Raw genomic sequence first — 19973 nt, 5'->3', positions numbered from 1 at the left:
CCACTGCACTCCAGCCTTGGCCACAGAGCAAGACTCCATCTCAAAAAAAGCAAACAAACAAAAAAAAAAACAGAAATAAAAAGTGTAAGTTGATTTTGTGGTTAAGGGTAGAGCATGAAATGATTCCATTTTTTACCTGTTATCAGGAGGGAGGCCTGTCATTTTCAGGACTAGATTAAGAAAATTATTTTCTAGAAAGTTCTGTTTATTTAATGTCTATGTGCCAGGCCCTGTTCTAAATGCATTCCAAATGTTAACTCCAAATACCCTCTGTGACAACCCTACAAAGAATTTAATCGTACCATCCCCACTTACTAGATGTCGAATCCCACACAGAGAAGGTGAAGGGCTTGCCGGGAGTTGGATTTGAACCCCAGAAGTCTGACTCTGGAATCCATGCTCTGAACTCAACCACCCACTGTGCTGGGTCTGCTCACCTTTTGTTCTGTACAAGTTATCTCTTTAATCTTCCTGAGTTGCTGCTTTCAAACTTTGGTGACTGGTCACCCTGCAACAGGCAGCAGCTCCTTCTTGCCTTCCTGATCAGTCTTTGTCATTCAAGCCTTGGATGGTCAGTCCTGTCCAACATCCCCTCCTGTGAGGTCTGGTTGCAGCCCTCATCCATTGTGATGTTTCTGTTCACAACTCCAGCCTACATCAGTGTTTCCCTCTGCAGAATTCTTGTTATGATTGTTTTCTATGCAGCAAAATTATTTTAACAATTGGTCTCATAATTCTTAAAATGAAATTCCATAGGGCAAAGACCATGTGTATGTCACATAATCTCTGGATGACTTGCCCATAATAACCAGATAGAAGATTCAAAGAATGTGTTTATGAAAGCCTCACCTAAATCAAAATTAGTATAATTTAAGATGAATTTTTCCCATTGGCATAGAATCAATGTGTCTATTTGGGGGTAAGGTGGGTGCAGGGGGTGTGTTCCTGGAATGCAAACATTTGTCACCATTTCAGTGCACTGTGGTTTTTGATGCTGCCTTCGGTTTTATTGGCATTATATGGAGACTCTCCCTGCGTTAGCAAGCAGCATGGCATAGTGGACTAGCTGTTTGGCCTCTCTCATTGTGTTTTTATTGCGTTTAGATTCTGTTTCAAAGCTATTGGCTTTGGTACCTGGTTTTCAGTGCTGACATTTCAGGTTTATATGCCTGCATGTCATTTCAAGAAACCATCAAAAGCATCTTAAATTAGAATACTAGTGAAGGTTAAACTAATCCTGCAGCAGTTACCAAGACCACTCCAAAGTTCTCTTGTGTCTAAACATCTCCACAATGGGGTAGGGGCCGGCATCATTTCTGTTTACAGCTGAAACAGAGCCTCCATGTGACTGTAGCATGAACATAGCTCTGCTGCCCTTGGCCACTATCCTTGAAATTATGTAATGCCCGACAAGCTTTTAAAATCTGGATGACTTTACACTGTTAACATTTATGTGGCATAAAGTGAACTGCATTAATATGTTTCTATTGTACCATTTAAATGTTCGTAAGATACAACTGCACAGTAGTGAAAATCCTCATTGAATTGATATATTTTATACCTTTTCTAGCATCACCTGGCACAGTATCTTTATATTTCATTGGGTTGTTGGGAGAGGAAAATGTCAAACTGTCCTAAAACTAAAAACATGTATCTTTATTCTCTTAATAGCCTGTGACCTGTTGTTACAGCCAGACAACCTGGCTTGTAAACCCTGTAAGTAGCAGTGTTCTTATCTATCAAGTCTCAAAGTGTTGCCATTATAATGGTGTTGGGGTAGCCTCTGGTTGCTCACTCTGGGTCCTACCTCCTCCCAGTCTGGAAGCCTCGGAACCTGAACATTAGCCAGCATGGCTTGGACATGCAGGTGTCCTTCGACCACGCACCGCACAACTTCGGCTTCCGTTTCTTCTATCTTCACTACAAGCTCAAGCGTGAAGGACCTTTCAAGCGAAAGACCTGTAAGCAGGTGAGCTGCTGGGTGTACATAAAGTAACACTGCGAGTTTCAAAGTGACCCCCAGGCCACTGGAATTTGGGTTGCTCAATGTGAGCATTAGGCTTTGTTGGCTTTCAGTGGTTGGTAGATACTTGGGAATGTAATCACTGGGCATGTCTCAGGGCCATGTTGCCACTATCCTTCACTCCCTAGTTATCTGTAACCCAGCTGTCCTGGTGGTGATACAGCCTGGTAACAGTATTGCCAAGGAATAAACAAGAAGTATTTCTCATTTGTCCATATGTATATGTGTGTATGTGTGTGTGTATATATATATATTTGTTTGTTTTTGTTTTTGTTTTGTTTGTTTGTTTGTTTTTGAGATGAAGTCTTGTTCTGTCGCCCAGGCTGGAGTGCAGTGGTGTGATCTCGGCTCACTGCAACCTCTGCCTCCTGGGTTCAAATGATTCTCCTGCCTCATCCTCTGGAGTAGCTGGGATTATAGGCGCATGCCACCATGCCCAGCTAATTTTTTTATTTTTAGTAGAGACGGGGTTTCACCATGTTGCCCAGGCTGGTCTTAAACTCCTGATCTCAAGTGATGTACCCACCTTGGCCTCAAAAGTGCTGAGATTACAGGCCTGAGCCACCACGCCTGGCCTGTCCTTTTATGTTTTAAACATTCATCATGTGCTCTCTGTGTGGCAGGCCCTGAGCTTTATGCTCCTTGAATCCATACCGCTCTATGAAACAGAGGCTACTGTCATCCCCATTTTACAGATGGGAAAGCTGAGGCTCAGGGAAGTCACCTGGCTTGCTCAAGGCCACATAGCTAGTAAATGGAAAAAACCAGATCTAGGAGCCAAGCCACTGATAACACAGTGGCTACTGATTTTACAAATAGGCCAAGGTTAAACAGAAACTGAGTAACCCAGCCCTTAAACTGGGAGTGGTCAGAAGAGTGGAAACCGTTTCGGATGTTCACAGGACTGTCTGATCACCCACTGTGGATACCAAGAAAATTTCTGGTCGTGGTGGCAAAGCCCAGTACCTCCTTAGACGTGCTCCTGTATATGTCAGGTTCTGTCATAGTTTGCTCTCCTTGCTGGCTCTCATCTCTATCAAGGTCTTTGACCTCCTGCCCATGTTAAAATTATGGCAAATAAAATATGTATAAACACAAACTGGTAATTTCTTTCCTCACCCTTTTGTTAAGTAAAGATTGTTCAAACTAGTTTCTTTGTCTTCAAATCAAATATTCCTGCTCAGGGTGCCACCAGCTAAGCATAGACTATGGCAAGGGTCCTGGGCTGTCCTGGGCCTTTTATCAAAGGGAAGTTCAGATAACATGTGGCAGATAAACACAGTTACTTTTTGATCTAATCACATTTTCTGAAAACTGTGGTCGAGACTGATGGCAAGTCTCCTTCAGCTCTGGGCTAGAAGAGGTGTCCTGATGACCTTTGTCCAAAAAGTGAGTTTTTAAAGTGTTCTTTGGTCTGTTGCAGGAGCAAAATACAGAGACGACCAGCTGCCTCCTTCAAAATGTTTCTCCAGGGGATTATATAATTGAGGTATGCATAACACAAGAAAGCCCTATTAATGCTATAGAATGAACCCAGTTCATATAGAATTCCAACTGTTTACAACACTAAAATTTCAAGCCATTGAAGGTGGGAACAGTTATATTTTTATGTGGTTCTTAACATGCTTTTAAAAAAAGTTTATATATAAGTGATCTTTGATCTCTTCATTAAATATTTCAAATAAATATTTTTATGTAATCATATAGTCCATATATAACCATGGTTTAAAATCTCTAGTATTCCTTAATACTACAAAGATATATTTTCAAGATTTTAGCTTAAAGTTTTTTTTAGGCCAGGCGCGGTGGCTCAAGCCTGTAATCCCAGCACTTTGGGAGGCCGAGACAGGCGGATCATGAGGTCAGGAGATCGAGACCATCCTGGCTAACCCGGTGAAACCCCGTCTCTACTAAAAAATGCAAAAAAACTAGCCGGGCAAGGTGGCGGGCGCCTGTAGTCCCAGCTACTCAGGAGGCTGAGGCAGGAGAATGGCGTAAACCCAGGAGGCGGAGCTTACAGTGAGCTGAGATCTGGCCACTGCACTCCAGCCAGGGCGACAGAGCGAGACTCCGTCTCAAAAAAAAAAAAAAAAAGTTTTTTTTTAGTATGAAAATAGCAAAATAAGTTATGCCCATTACTTTTGCCTACACTTCTCTTAAGTTTCTGTTGCTATTCTTCTATGTAAGTATAAATGAATTCTAAACACCACTTCAAAGAACATGTAAATGTAATGTTTCAGTGAAACCCCATCTCTTGTAAAAATACAAAAATTAGCTGGGCGTGGTGGTGGGTGCCTGTAATCCCAGCTACTTGGGAGGCTGAGGCAGGAGAATCACTTGAAACTAGAAGGTGGAGGTTGCAGTGAGCTCAGATCGCGCCACTGCACTCCAGCCTGGGCGAAAGAGCGAAACTCCGTTTCAAAAAAAAAAAAAGTAATGTTTCATTTCCTTTTTAAGATTACCTTTCCTGTATCAAATTGGTACTACAAATAATAAGAGTATGAGAAAAACAGAAAAGGAAATTAACAATTTGTCCATAGTGCCACCATTCAAAGACAACCAACATGTCTTAACATTTTGGTAGAAACACCTAGTTCTTGCATTCCTTGGAATCAGTGTGTGGTTTTAGACTGACACACCTTCTTAAAGCATTAATGGAGGCCCAGTAAAATCAGTGGAAGGATGCCAGCTTAATTGAACATTATTAGAATGTGGGACTCACCAGCTGACTTCTTCAATCACTACACAGACTTTTGATTAATAAAAGAAAACATGATGAAGCTTAGCGTTTCGAGTTGGTAAAGCAGAGATGAACCTGAGTACACATGATGCCTAGTCTCAGCCTGGCAGATGATTACAGGCTCCAGAAGCTCTCTTTTCCAAAACTCAGCCATTCTCCACTACTTGCTTCCTACCCCTTCCCGCACTGCCCACTGATGGAAAAAATGAATGAAATTACCATTTTTTTCCACTTACCTGGTATATATCACTTAAAAAAAAATAATGCAGCATCCTCTGTTTTGCAGCTGGTGGATGACACTAACACAACAAGAAAAGTGATGCATTATGCCTTAAAGCCAGGTAGGTGTTTTTTCGTTTGAAATGTTGGCCCTAGACTACTATAGACCAAGGTATTTGATATTCTCTGTACTTCATGATTTACAGAAACAAAACAAAATTCAGCTCCTCTCTCTTAAATGATGTTCCATCAAATCTGACTTTCCTTCCACTCTAATGTGGATACCTGGGAGATTAAAGGCAGTTTGGTGTGTATAGCTAGATAAATAGTCAATTGTCCTCTGAAGAAAAGTGGTAGGAGGGGAAGTTTCCTTAGGCAAAGTTCTCACTCAAAGGTATTTTATGTCCCAGCCTGACTCTTAACTGTTGAATTGTTCTTTGCAACTCTTTAAAAATGAACCTTGAATCCTTTTATAATCACCAAACCACACTAGAGAAAGGTGGTTGCATGGTCCTAGAACCTGTTATGCGGCTTATGTTTAAAAAGAAAGAAAGTTGTTTCTCTTTGAACCTTTACACTGCTTAAGTTTAAAAACTTTCCCTTTGAAATTTCCCAGTGCACTCCCCGTGGGCTGGGCCCATCAGAGCCGTGGCTATCACAGTGCCACTGGTGGTCATATCAGCATTCGCGACGCTCTTCACTGTGATGTGCCGCAAGAAGCAACAAGGTATCTCTTTGTGTGCTGTGTCTCCCCCCACAACAAGGGGCAGACCAGGGGTCGCTGCCAACAGAAAGGGAGACTGGGAGTACCTGGGTCCTCCAGGATGGCTCCTGGGAAGCCTCATAGCTCCTATTCAATTCCCAGAATTAAAATATTTGGCTTTTAACCTCAGGAGCCACTAAAAAAACAGGTATCATTATATATCTATTTCTTGAGACAGGGTCTCGCTCTGTTGCCCAGGCTAGAGTGCAGTAACACAGTCATAGCTCACTGCAGGCTCGACTTCCCAGGCTTAAGCCATCCTCCCACTTCAGCCCCCTGAGGTAGCTGGGGACTACAGGCATGCACCACCATGCCTGGCTAATTAAAAAAACATTTTTTTTTTTTTGTAGTCATGGGGTCTCACTATGTTGCCTAGGTTGGTCTAACTCCTAAGCTCAAGCATTCCTCCTGCCTCAGCCTCCCAAAGTGCTGGGATTACAGGCATGAGCCACTGCCTCTGGCCCATAATTCTATTTTCAACCATAGGATAGTAAATTCAGGGACATAAAGGAAGCCTGAAGTGAAAGTAAGGATATAGGTAGGGCTTGCTCATTTACAAATGTCACCATGAGACAACCTTCTGAGGTGTTGTAAATGATCCATAGCTTGGTCGAGGTGAGGGTTACACAGTTGTATACTTCCATAAAAATTTACTGAGATGTACACTTAAGATTTAGGTACTTTACTTTTGTAAATTATACCTCAATAAAAACTCTTTTAAGAAAACATCAGCTCTGCCCATGCTTAATTGGTCTAATAGGTGCACTTGGCTGCAAGAGCCAGTTCTGGGCACTCTGCTAACTAGGGTGGCGCTCTGCTAACCAGGATGACCCCTGCAGCTTTCTTAGTTTATCCAAGGTCAGTTTCAGGTGAAGAACAATTTTTGACCATTCGTTGCTCCACTGCGGAAATCAGCTGTCCCATTCCAAGTGATGACCTGAGGGGGCCGATGGAGTTGGGGACTGGGACTGCTCTAGGTAGACGTGTCAATTGTTCTTTCTTGAAGATAGCACTGGGTTTCAATTCTTAGGGAACAGAACAAAGCATTGCTTGCAGGTATCAACCCTATCTTCTTTTCCAATTTAGAAAACATATATTCACATTTAGATGAAGAGAGCTCTGAGTCTTCCACATACACTGCAGCACTCCCGAGAGAGAGGCTCCGGCCGCGGCCAAAGGTCTTTCTCTGCTATTCCAGTAAAGATGGCCAGAATCACATGAATGTCGTCCAGTGTTTCGCCTACTTCCTCCAGGACTTCTGTGGCTGTGAGGTGCGGAATCTAAAGTTCCTTCTCCTACCCTGGCCAGGACACTTGGCCCGTACTCTCTCCCCACTGCCTTTTCCTCTCCTCTGGGCCTCCTGTGGTGACACCTGCCCTTGAGTAGTGCCACAGCTTTCAAACTGGGGATAGTCTTGCATTCTTTCTTGAGTCTGTCTTACCCATCACCAGCACTAAATATTTCATAATACTTAGTTCTAATTCTGACAAACTTCTGCTCTAGAGCTTTGAGTGGCACTCACCTGGCAGGAAGTTTTGTAAGCATTAAGAAGACCAGTAGCTTCCATGGAAACATGCAATTGGAGTTGAAGGGTGTCACTCATCCTGGTGAGCATGTTCAGGACAGAAGCCCCACTTGGAGGATCAAAGAGAGAGTGGCAAGTAAAGCAGTGAGTTCACACAGTTGTTTGGAGTTCTGCTGAGAAGGGGAATGAAGGATGAGGCTGCCATTAGAGGGGATCTTGAGGTCCAGGGAGAATTGATAAACAAATGGCTCTGTGAAGCTGTTTGACCATTCACTGGTGGAATCATAGACGGGGAGAAACTGGTGATGCAGGAGAGGGCACTGGCCAGAGAGAACAGGGAGGTAGGAAGGGAGCACTCCCAGAAAGCAATACTGTGTCAAGTACTGAAATGATCTGCTCTGGTTTCTTAGCTGTTCTCTTGAGTTATTAATATGTTATTAATATGCTTTTCTATAATGTCAGAATGTACATTTTTAGAGTGAAGTCTGAAACTCTCATGGAAGGCATACCCTGTTTCTTGCAAATGCAAGAACTGTACAATAATTGTGCGATTGGAAGTTGTTTTTGCTTTGAAACTGCCCATTGGCATGTTTTTCAGAATCTCTCCATGTGGTGAGGCTGCCTCCTAGTGTCAGCATAACATACTACGCTAGCCTACTTTCTGCATGAAGGCGGTAAGGTTGGTGGATCAGCACGTGCTGAAAATAACTGCACTCTAGCCAATGGCACAGTTTTCAGATACCACAGGCAACCAAGTTTGCTCTACTTCACAAGTATTTAGGCTCTGGGGAAAACGCTCTTCCAGTTATTAGTGTAATAGTTACTGTAGAAAACTTGGAACTAGAAAAGGATGATAAATAAAACATTGTCTGGTATCCCAACCTGATTAAAGAAAATCTGAGAAAGAGGAACTCACATTTCATGTGTGGTTTATTTCCTTCCAGTCTTTTTCCATATAGGTGAACTCACGCATACAGTTTTGCCTTTGGGGCTGATTGAAATGATTTTTTTGCAGTCTCTTAATAATTTTTTACACTATTAGTAGTTATATATAAACTGCAATTTTAAATAGCTACATGACCCTCCATACTGATGTGCCATAACTCAGTTAGTACAAATATTAAACATCTCAGTGGTTCAATATTGTCCCATTTCTGATGATTTCCCAAGAAAGATGCCTGGAAATGGAATTGCTGGGTCAAAGATAGGAACATTTAAAAAATGCTTGGTGTATACTCCCACTGAGCTTTTAGCATGTGTAGTGTTATCAAGAATTAAGGAAAGTATAAGACAATTCAGGGTTATTTTCAGCAAGTGGATGGATATTGGGGTTTTTTCCCCATTGGTAACATCTTAGAGCAGAAGAGGAGAACAAAGTCGTTTCAGAATGCCCTTCCCTGTAAGATAGTGTGGCTGCTGTTATTTGGTCATAGCCATTGGGAATTAATATCTGAACTACAGAAGGAAAGACACCAACACAATCGCCAAGAGATGTTTTCAGCAGAATTAGGTGAAAGTGGTCTGAGAAGGTGAAGTCCTCTGAGGGGCCACACATGTCTGATTTTCTCTCTTTTGTCAGCCACCCCCACAATCTCCCTGCCAGACCCCCTTGTGGGTAAAGCCTTGCCAATTACCAGCCTTGTAGAGATGTAGCTTTGTAGACCTGTGTGAAGTCATGGAGGAAGGTGCTAGTCAGTCCTGAGTGACTTACTCAGAATGACCATGTTAATGCAGTTCACTAGTCTCCTCTCCAGCCATGGACAAACTAATAAACAGCGTGCGTACGCCTGAGGCTATGAGAGTGTCGAGATAGGTCCCTTTGTCAGTCACTGTCTGGATGTGAGTCACCTATAATTGTGGGTGACTGGCATCCAGGCCTGAGCCCCATCTCCCAGTTCACTTTGGAGCCACTCATCCACATCTTCCTCTCAGAGCCTGCCAGCCTTCTCTCCAGGATCTGCCCCTCTAATCCAGGTACCTCACTCACCAGATCAACCAACCTCAGTTTCTCTGTCCTGTGCTCTCTACCACCTGTTGCTTCCTTGAGGATGTCCTATGTAGGGTGTGACTTGAGCAAGGTGCCAAAAGCGCTGTGCTTCCGTCCCCTCACTTGTAGGGCAGGAGTGGTAACGACCCCGTGTGATACGAAAATGGATGGATGGCAAGTTTTTGCAGAGGGACTAGCGTATGACCATCACCCATGGAACTTTAGCTATTAGTTGGTATGGTGTAACCTGGAGCCTGCACATAGCTGTGCTAATAAGGGTTAAGGGGCAGATTAGATGGCCTCCTTCTGACATTTCCCTTCCTGTAATTCACTTCCCGAGCCTCTTCCCGAGCCTTCTGTATGGGTGACACGGTGCCTTGTTCTCTTTCCAGGTGGCTCTGGACCTGTGGGAAGACTTCAGCCTCTGTAGAGAAGGGCAGAGAGAATGGGTCATCCAGAAGATCCACGAGTCCCAGTTCATCATTGTGGTTTGTTCCAAAGGTATGAAGTACTTTGTGGACAAGAAGAACTACAAACACAAAGGAGGTGGCCGAGGCTCAGGGAAAGGAGAACTCTTCCTGGTGGCGGTGTCAGCCATTGCCGAAAAGCTCCGCCAGGCCAAGCAGAGTTCATCCGCGGCGCTCAGCAAGTTCATCGCTGTCTACTTTGATTATTCCTGTGAGGGAGACGTCCCCGGTGTCCTAGACCTGAGTACCAAGTATAAACTCATGGACAATCTTCCCCAGCTCTGTTCCCACCTGCACTCCCGAGACCACGGCCTCCAGGAGCCGGGGCAGCATGCGCGACAGGGCAGCAGAAGGAACTACTTCCGGAGCAAGTCAGGCAGGTCCCTGTACGTCGCCATTTGCAACATGCACCAGTTTATCGACGAGGAGCCCGACTGGTTCGAAAAGCAGTTCGTTCCCTTCCATCCTCCTCCACTGCGCTACCGGGAGCCAGTCTTGGAGAAATTTGACTCGGGCTTGGTTTTAAATGATGTCATGTGCAAACCAGGGCCTGAGAGCGATTTCTGCCTAGTAGAGGCGGCCGTTCTTGGGGCAACTGGACCAGCCGACTTCCAGCACGAGAGTCAGCACGGGGGCCTGGACCAAGACGCGGAGGCCCGGCCTGCCCTTGATGGTAGCGCCGCTCTGCAGCCCTTGCTGCACACGGTGAAAGCCGGCAGCCCCTCGGACATGCCGCGGGACTCGGGCATCTACGACTCGTCTGTGCCCTCATCTGAGCTGTCTCTGCCACTGATGGAAGGACTGTCGACGGACCAGACAGAAACATCTTCCCTGACGGAGAGCGTGTCTTCCTCTTCAGGCCTGGGTAAGGTGACTTTGGGGCCAGGTTCCAACAGGACGCAGCCTTTGGCCATGCTTCTGAAATAGTCAAAGCGTTTTTCCAGTTTTGGTGCCAACTTACTGGGCAATGAAACCTGATGAGAACACAGCTCGTTTGGTAGTCTTGATTTATACCAGGTGATGGGAATACTCACATGTTTGAGTTGCAGAAATACTAATGCTAAATTATGGTGAGCTGCCCAGACCCTGCAAGGGGTGTTGTGCCACATACAGTATATGCACTGTATCACTTTTCTAAACTTCAGAAACATCAGACATGAAAATACACTGGGCCCCGAGGGTCTTGGATGACAGTTTGTGGATGCTTGTCTTTTTTAGACCTGTAGTGTTCACTGCCCCCCATTGTCTTTAAAGCTACATTCATCGAGTCTGGGATTCATGGGTACAGTATTATTTCTATCTTAGCTCAGCACAGGGCCCCAGGTATGAGGGCTCTCTAGGAATGCCTACTTCCCCAGGGAGTATCAGCTAGATGCCATCTCAGGCTGTGCCTTACTATGTCTGTAACTAGTTGGGGTCATGCATACAAACCCTTGACTTTTTTTTTTTTGAGATGGGGTCTCACCCTGTTGCCCAGGCTGCAATGGCACGATCTCAGCTCACTGCAACCTCTGCCTCCCGGGTTCAAGCAATTATTCTGCCCAGCCTCCCAAGTGTGCTGGGATTTCAGATACACCACCATACCCAGCTAATTTTTTGTATCTTTAGTAGAGATGGGGTTTCACCGTGTTGGCCAGGCTGGTCTCGAACTCCTGACCTCAAGTGATCCCTCAACCTTGGCCTTCCAAAGTGCTGGGATTACAGGCGTGAGCCACTGCACTCAGCCTAAACCCTTTACTTTTATGAAATATCTCTTCCTTCCTCAACTAAGGGAACTAGAACCTGTTAGGAGGACTAGCCCCATCTTGAGCTGGTTGGGATTCTTACCTTATTAATACAGAGCCATAGTCCAAACCCAGATCCAGCCATATTCTAGCATGAGCACCCGCCCAGCCCAGTGAAATGCGATGACAGTGTGACTCTGTACTCTCTTCTCTCCTTAGGTGAAGAGGAACCTCCTGCCCTTCCTTCCAAGCTCCTCTCTTCTGGAGTGTGCAAAGCAGATCTTGGTTGCCGCAGCTACACTGATGAACTCCACGCGGTCGCCCCTTTGTAACAAAATGAAAGAGTCTAAGCATTGCCACTTTAGCTGCTGCCTCCCTCTGATTCCCCAGCTCATCTCCCTGGTTGCATGGCCCACTTGGAGCTGAGGTCTCATACAGGGATATTTGGAGTGAAATGCTGGCCAGTACTTGTTCTCCCTTGCCCCAACCCTTCACCAGATATCTTGGCAAACTCTCCAATTTTCTAAAATGATATGGAACTCTGAAAGGCATGTCCATAAGGTCTGACAACAGCTTGCCGAATTTGGTTAGTCCTTGGATCAGAGCCTATTGTGGGAGGTAGGGAAGAAATATGTAAACGAAAAAAGGAAGATACCTTCACTGGTCATTCAGACTTCACTGAGCTCCGCAAACTTTGCCTGTTTGCTCTTGGCTACCTTGATTTGAAATGCTTTGTGAAAAAAGGCACTTTTAACATCATAGCCACAGAAATCAAGTGCCAGTCTATCTGGAATCCATGTTGTATTGCAGATAATGTTCTCATTTATTTTTGATGTAGAATTTACATTGCCATGGGTGTTAAATATAAGCTTTGAGTCAAAAGTCAAGAAAGTGACTGAATATACGGTCACCTTTTGTGAAATGAGTCTCTGTGTTACTGGGTAGCATGGCTGATTGAGGTGAAGCTCACAGGGCCAGGCTGACCGTCTTGACCATTCCATCTGAGATAGGTTGGTCAATGTGCAGAAGGCCCCAGGACCTCAGCACACACAGCCTCCTCTTGGTCTGAGTAGACATCATGCGGGGGCCAGATCTGCCTGCTATTTCCATGGGTTACATTTACTGTGCTGTATCTCAGATGTTGGTGTCTGGAAGTTTATTGTTAAGAGACTGCTACCCAGCTGGTCTGTATTATTGGAAGTTGCAGTTCGTGCTTTGGTTGGCCTTCTGGTCTAAAGCTGTGTCCTGAATATTAGGGATCAGAATTCACTGAAATACAGCAGTGTGTGGAGGTGATGGCCAGTTAATCTGCTGAACTGGTTTTGACTAATGACAAACCTTTTTAAGAAGGTAGAATGGAGGGGATAGTCACAAAAGTAAATGTTCCATTTTTATGAATGACTTTCTACAGAGTTCTGTTTCTAAAGAAAAAACAATTGTTCACATCTCATCTGATGATTAGCGTGTGTGTAATGAATGCTGTTTTGGTCTTCCCTGTGGAAACCCTTCTCCCCGTGCCTTTGAGCAGGTGTGGACCTCTCTCACTACCTTTCACATGGGTGCTGTTAGATTTTGGCACCCCGTTTTCTCAACATTCAGCCCAGGGACTGTGGTTTTAACTCCTTCGTCAGATAAGACCAACATGAAGGGGTATGTTGAGAAACATCCTGAGGCAGAGTGGGAGGTGGGATGGGGCAGGACTTTCCCTTCTAAGCACATGCATGGCAGGTGGGGAAAGGGGGACTTGCACCCCTGCTGGAAAGAAATGGTTTGTGTATATTTCTGATGCAAATGTCATACTCACTGCTCTGTAAAGGCAGTTGGCAGCTTTTTGGGAGAAGAACGTGCTAGTCTGTTCTCTGGCATCAAGTTTCCTGCAGCTGCTCCGAGGGAGAGACAGTGAGCTGCAAGACTGTCTCCCCATAAAAACAGGCAACTCAGAGAAGAGTCATTTCATGTTGTTCCTATGGAATCTGGAATGAGTGCAGAGCTCCTACCCACACATGACTGCCCCGCCATTTCATCCTAGGCATACATTCTGTGAAGGAGATTGGTTAGTCCAAACTGGCTAACATATGAAAATTCACTTGGAACATTATGAGAGATTTCTTATTGAGGTCAAGAGATGTTTCCTGTCCCAGAGGAACCATTAGGAGTCGCTTTTAGTATATTCAGCTTTGCTCATGAAATAAGGCATCTCTGGGAAAGTGGCCCCAGGGAGAGAGTGGAGGATTGGGAGGAGAAGCATTAACTGGGCTCCGAGGGTGTGTGGGCAGAGAGCTAGCCACGTGAACTCACTCCTTATGGAAATGGAAGGGAAAAAGAGAGTGCTAGTCAAAAAATCAGGGGATGTTTTCGTTTGGATTTAGGGTTTTGATACTTATGTTGAAATACTAATGTTTCTGATCAACAAAATCAAACTCTTAATATAACAAGTAATGAAACGACAGTGTGATTGCCTCAGAATAAATTGAGAAGTCCAACTTCCTAGTTTTGTTTCATTAATTTCACTTTTTCTACTCTCCCCATTATGCTAGAAATGGGAATCGTTGCCCTGCAGATTAAGGCAAAACATCTGTTTTAAGCAAAGCTGCATTTTTTGACTCAGAAATTGTCCCGGACGGTGGATATAAGATGAAATTCAGAAAAACGTTCTGCCAAGTCACAGGCTTTTAGATATTGTGGAAACAAGAAATGGAAAAAGGGATGATCTCCGTGAGAGGCCTTGATCCTGAGAGTAAAAGGCTTTTGTGGATAGGTTAGACAATGTCCTTTAGAAAAGAGATCAGGGGTAAGTCCAGGGTTCCAGGAAAACCAAGAAGCCTGCAGGTAGCTGAAGGTAGAGTGCTAGTTGTTCATCTTAACTTACCAATGCGCTATAGAAAGGACTTAGCATCTGATGTCGTCAGCTTTGCCAGGAGAGTGATCAAGGAGGTTAAAGCTCAGGTAAAGGTGTGCCTTCTCAGAGACTACCTCTGTTACAAGCAGCAGAGACCACCTCAACAGAGGACACCTCAACAGACTCAGCCCAGCCATACAGGGTGCAGAAGCTCTTCCAGAGGGCTGTCTTGGGCCTTTGAAGCAATTGATCTCCAGAAAGAATCAGAAGTCATTCCAGTCCAGGCCCAGGTATTCAGATGGTGACCCAGCCAGATAATAGTATCTTGAGCCAAAAATGAGATCAGGCCATAAAGTTAGAAGACAGAGTTTTTGGTTGACATGTTAGGAATAACTGAAGACAGTCTCAGATCAGAAGTTCAATAAAATGTCTTTAGTAGTGGTGACATCATTGGAATCAGTGTGTAGTAAGTCATGGATATTTAAGTTCATATTTGTTTGTCAGCGTTCAGTCTTATAACTTCATAGCCACAAGTATCTTTTTTAAAATACCAACTGTTAGTCTCAGGTCTCCTGACTTAAGTGCAAATAAACAGGAGACTATCCTTCAAAAAATGTGGGGTTACATGATTTTCAGAGCCTTTTTTTCAGAGTTGAGCATCTTTTCTTTTAAAAGAAATAAAGGGCAAGAGGACCAATTTTATTCCTGGAGGAAAAATGACACACCCTCCTCCCAAAAGAAAGAAAACTCTCTGGCCCCCCAACTTCAACACTAATTTGGCTCCCTGAAGAACAGAGAAAATATTCTTTCTGTCTTTATTAAAGAGAAGTGGACAATGCCAATGTGAAGGTTACTAGTCTTTTATTTTCTGTTGGTGAAGACTACTACTGCTCTTATTTAGCAGATCTTATACCTTCAGTGGTCACCAGTGTAGCATGTGAGGTATAAGGAAAACAGCAGTGTGGTGATAAATGGTAATTAATATACTTTGTCTGTGTCAGAGAGCGATAGGGAATGGTGGGGACTGTGGCAAACTGAAGCACCCCTGTTCCAGCCACAGGGGGCAATTTTCCAGTCGACTGTGGCCATGAAGTATTTCCTGATCTTCCCATTTTTCAAGAAAAGCTGACAGTCTGGATTTTTATATGAAAAATTCTGATTTTAAAAAATATTGACAACTAAGTTAAAATTCAAGTGAATTTAGACCCATCATGGATGGACCTGATTTGGTCCACTGAATACCAGTTTGTTAACCTCTGCTTTATAAGATTTGAAGGAAAGGCATTCATGGTAATTACAGATGGTGCCACCAGAAAATGCTCTTGCTAAATGCAGCCAGTAGTTAGATTGCTTCTTTCTCCAGCTTCTCCTGCAAAGAAATTTGATGTGATTTTGAATGCATTGGACATGTCTTGATTGCGTCTTTACATTTCATGGTGTCTTAAAAGAAAGGCAAGCCAGTTGTTAATTTCAAAATCAGATTTATGCTCTCTCAATTTAAAAAATGCTGGGAACAATTTCATTTAAACTTCACAACCTAAAGAGCTTTGTTTATAGTTTTAGCTCTTGGCATAATAATTTTTTTTCGATGGTGTGCAGTTCTGAGCATAGGCCAAGACATGATTAGGAAAGCAGGCAATTTTAGAGAGTAAGGCAAGGAACCTCCTAGCATCCATTAGAGCCAGATATTTGCATTATCTTCCATTTTGAGTGATCTGTGAATTGACTCTGTTTTGGAGATGTGAAACAGTATACAGAGAAAAGCTTTTCCTGATATTGAGATACCAGTTAGGAGTCCAAATGGAGTGTTGGGTCATCCTTGCCATATCACCTCCTTTCCAGGATCAGGGTGAAAATAGACAAAAGGAAATCTGACTGCAAGCCAGTGGCTTTGATTCTAGTTTCAGGGTTTAGGGACTAGGAGAAAGTTTAGATTATCTAGCATGTTCTTCCCCTGGTGTCAGACAGGGCTGTGCCTGAATTATTCCAGACATACGGCTGTAGATGGTAGTCTTTATTTTACAAGAAGGAGATTCTGTAACCTACCCTGCTGATCAGATAGTTCTTTGTATGTCTTATAGAAATTCAAGCCGGCTTCCTTTTGTTCAGCATGTAGTGGAGAAAGAACAGCTGGTCACCTTCCATGTATTCGAAAACCACAGTGAAGTCATCCCCCTGGTGTTTTTATTTCAGTGATAAATAATTCCACCCACTTAAACCATTCTTCATGGCTCTTGTTTTCCAGGGGCCTAATAATTTTCACTGCTATAATGTTTCTCAGCTTCACACTTAGTTTAGTTGCCCAAACAGAATATTGGTGCCTTACTCACATTGGTGCCTTGTGAAGACCAGGCTCAGGGTGGGGATTATGGGGGAAATTCTTGCACACCCAGCTCCTCTTACCACTTAAAAATATAATGGTACTTTTACAAAATGATATGTTGCCTATATTCATGGAGAATTATTTGACTACTACATTTTTTCCCCTGATGATAGTCATCTATCATAACTTGTGTTTGTTTTCCTCCTGAGATCAAACACTTGGTGCTTATTTCTAATGTATACTATGTTGAGACCAGCTCTTACCTTCTGAGTGGCAGCTACCCCTCCCTCCCAATTTTAGATCCTATTTTTACACATCTCTGTAGACATCACCTTTATTTCACGACTCACAATATTAAACGGTGCAGACTTCCGTTTAACCACTGGTGAGGTAACAGCAGTAGTTGCTAAGCACCACCTTCCCATTGCTGTTTGAGGGCTAATTTGCAAAGACATTTGAGTCCCCCGGTGAAGATGTCTGGGGAAGTTTGGCCAGTTGTCTTCCCTCTTGCCCTTTCATTCTTTAAAATTCAGCTCAGACCACAGACACCTCCAGAATCTTTGTTTCTGTTCTGCTCTCAATTGACCAAGCACCGCGTTTTGCACAATCAGAAGTCTCACGAAAGCAAACAGTTATGACTGCGTATCTGATATTTATATCCTATAAAATTTCGGGAAGATTCAGAGGCAATCTTCTATTTGTACATGATGTAGACAAAATTAGCTGCTCTAATTGTTAGACAAAAACTTGCCATTGGATTACACTAATGTGCTCATCTGTTGTTTTAAAAGTTTCATATCAGGCAGGGCACGGTGGCTCGCGCCTGTAATCCCAGCACTTTGGGAGGCCAAAGTGGGCTGATCACCTGAGGTCCAGAGTTCAAGACCAGACTGACCAACATGGTGAAACCCCGTCTCTACTAAAAATACAAAATTAGTCAGGCGTGGTTGTGCGTGCCTGTAATCCCAGCTACTCAGGAGGCTGAGGCAGGAGAATCGCTTACATCCGGGAGGCAGAGGTTGCGGTGAGCGGAGATCGCGCCATTGCACTCCAGCCTGGGCAGCAAGAGCAAAACTCTGTCTCAACAACAACAACAAAAAGTTTGGTATGTTTCTCTCAAGAAAAAAGCATGGTGAATCCAGACCACAGCAAAAGCTTTTGTGAAAACCAAATGTGTTCATCTAGACAGTAAGTAACTCCTATTTTTACTGTTAGTTTTTTAAAAGATAATTTTTCCCTGTGGAAACTCCCTGTTACTACATCCTAGGGGAGAAAGCCTGTGGAATATGGTGGTTATTGATGGCGTTGCCTTTGTTTCATCTTTGAGTTTGTCGTTTGTGGGATCTAGTGGGATAATGAGCACTGACAGAACTCTTAACAGCGTGCTGTATTTTTGACATTGAAAATGACTTATTTGATTTGTACATAACTCTGTAAATAGGTGATAGTAGATCACAGCTGACATTTACAAAATGTTTTTGTACCTTAGAATTTCTGCATTAAATAAAATGTTTTGTTTTAAGGTTGTAGTGGTTCATTTTTCAGCACATCTTTCTTGTTTCCTGACTGGCTGGGGTTCCCAGCCCAGTTTTCGGAGGGCTCTCCCTCAGGACGAGGAGGCCAGGGGTGGCCAGTCTTCCTTGCCCTTTAGAGAACAGCACTGTGCTGCCCTAGTCCTTCAGCTCGGCTCCACAGGCAATCAGTCAGCCATTACCCCATGTGGCAACAGGCCTGCCTGCTGCAACAGGGTTACTTATATCAGAAAGAAATTTGACTTCTCAGAACAAATGGACTTTCTTTTCAGAAATTTGAAAAAAGGCACTGAGATTTGGGGGCTGCACACAAACGTTTTTTGTCACTCAGAAAAAAAGATGCCTGCTCAGTCTTCCATGGACATTCTCCCCTCCTGTGACCCCCATGCTCTGTGAGTTAACTTCTTGGTGTCCATCACCTTCAGGGTGAGGTCCCAGCTCTGCTGACTGTTTTTTCTTTCTTTCTTTTTTTTTTTTTTTTTAAGAGGTAGGGTTTCCCCACGTTGCCCAGGCTGCTCTCGAACTGCTGAACTCAGGCAATCCTTCTGCCTCTGCCTCCAAAAGTGCTGGGATTACAGGTGTGAGCCACCGTGCCTGGCCTCTGCTACTGTTGCTGTGCCCCAGTGACTGTCGGACTCTGCCCCTCAGCCTCTCGTCCATAGAGAGGCCCTACTTCACAGGGCGATGAATTAAACTGCATGGTGAATGTAAAGTGCCACCTGTGCATTCCTGGCTCATAGTCCATGTTCAGTAAATGACAGTGTCCACAGGAGGACAGTGAGGGTTAACAAATAGCAAGGACATAAAATACAAGCTTTTGGCCATTGCCCGAGCGGGATGTAGTCTAAATTTGGGGTCTTGGGACCATAATAGATTTTAAAAATTGGATCTTCCTTATTTACTTGTTCCTTCTCATACTTCACTGGGATGTTAATGTGCTCAGGGCCTACAACCTACCCTGTTTGGGGAGCCCAAGGAAAACAAGGAGTGGTAAAAAACAAAACCCCCCCAAAGAAAACAGCTCTGAGGGAAGCATTATTGTTTCTGAGAGGAGGAAATTCTCACCCATTCTTGCCTCCTGACCTTCGCATATCCTTCATTTCTCCTGGTTAGAGTCACCCAGGAGGCTCCTTATCATTTCTCCCATTGATTTCCTTTTCCTCCACACTCTGTCAATTCTTTTTATTTCCAGGAGTGTTAAGTGCTTTACACACGTCATCTTGTTCATCTTCACAGCTGCTCTGTGAGGTGGCCAATTCTACTGTTCCCATTTTACACATGAGGAAACTGAGGCTCAGAGAGGCTATAACTGACTTGTGATCCCACAGTTGGCTAGTGGCAGAGCCAGGATATGAGCTGAGGCAAACCCTACCTAGACTGCTCAGGTATGCCCTTGGTAAAGGTCAAGCCAGCCAGGTAGGGATGGACTGAAAAATGTGTGGGCAAAGGCAATAGAGAACTTTCCCATAAAATGAATGTCAGAGAGGAAGTGATGCTTGCCATCCTCTGAGTGTCGACAGAGCTGGTTCCTGCTCTTAGTGCTCTTCATGTTTTTTTCTTACCGTGACCCCCTATGGAGGGTACTATCAGCAGCCTCAATTTTGAGATTCTGAGGTCTAGAAATTGTATAGCTTTGCCAAGGGCACAAACAAGGAATTGGCAGCACTGGAGTTGAAGTCTCTGAAGCATCACCACTCCTGATCAATAGGCTGCTCTGTCCCTCAGTAATAGTTTAAGCGGAAGGAAGAACCTTGAGTGACTTGGTTCCATTCTCACTGCAAATACTGAGTGTAAATCTGGTTCAGAGTTGAAGCAAATGAATCCGTGAGGC

General features: G+C 44.0%; 1 protein-coding gene across 1 annotated transcript in view; it reads left to right on the top strand.

The window, feature by feature from the left end:
- IL17RD (interleukin 17 receptor D) overlaps positions 1 to 18136 on the top strand; it is a 76186-nt gene extending 58050 nt beyond the window's left edge. The window contains exons 6-13 of the mRNA XM_033210195.1: positions 1672 to 1716; positions 1818 to 1969; positions 3447 to 3512; positions 5050 to 5104; positions 5599 to 5709; positions 6832 to 7016; positions 9650 to 10589; positions 11668 to 18136. Coding sequence (XP_033066086.1) covers positions 1672 to 1716; positions 1818 to 1969; positions 3447 to 3512; positions 5050 to 5104; positions 5599 to 5709; positions 6832 to 7016; positions 9650 to 10589; positions 11668 to 11780 — 1667 coding nt within the window. The 3' untranslated portion in view covers positions 11781 to 18136. The remainder of the gene's footprint in view (positions 1 to 1671; positions 1717 to 1817; positions 1970 to 3446; positions 3513 to 5049; positions 5105 to 5598; positions 5710 to 6831; positions 7017 to 9649; positions 10590 to 11667) is intronic.
- Positions 18137 to 19973: the final 1837 nt, after the last annotated feature.

Source organism: Trachypithecus francoisi, unplaced genomic scaffold (genome assembly GCF_009764315.1).
Source record: "Trachypithecus francoisi isolate TF-2019V2 unplaced genomic scaffold, Tfra_2.0 Lachesis_group0, whole genome shotgun sequence".
Lineage (NCBI taxonomy): Eukaryota > Metazoa > Chordata > Mammalia > Primates > Cercopithecidae > Trachypithecus > Trachypithecus francoisi.
This window is presented reverse-complemented; position numbering and strand designations above follow the sequence as displayed.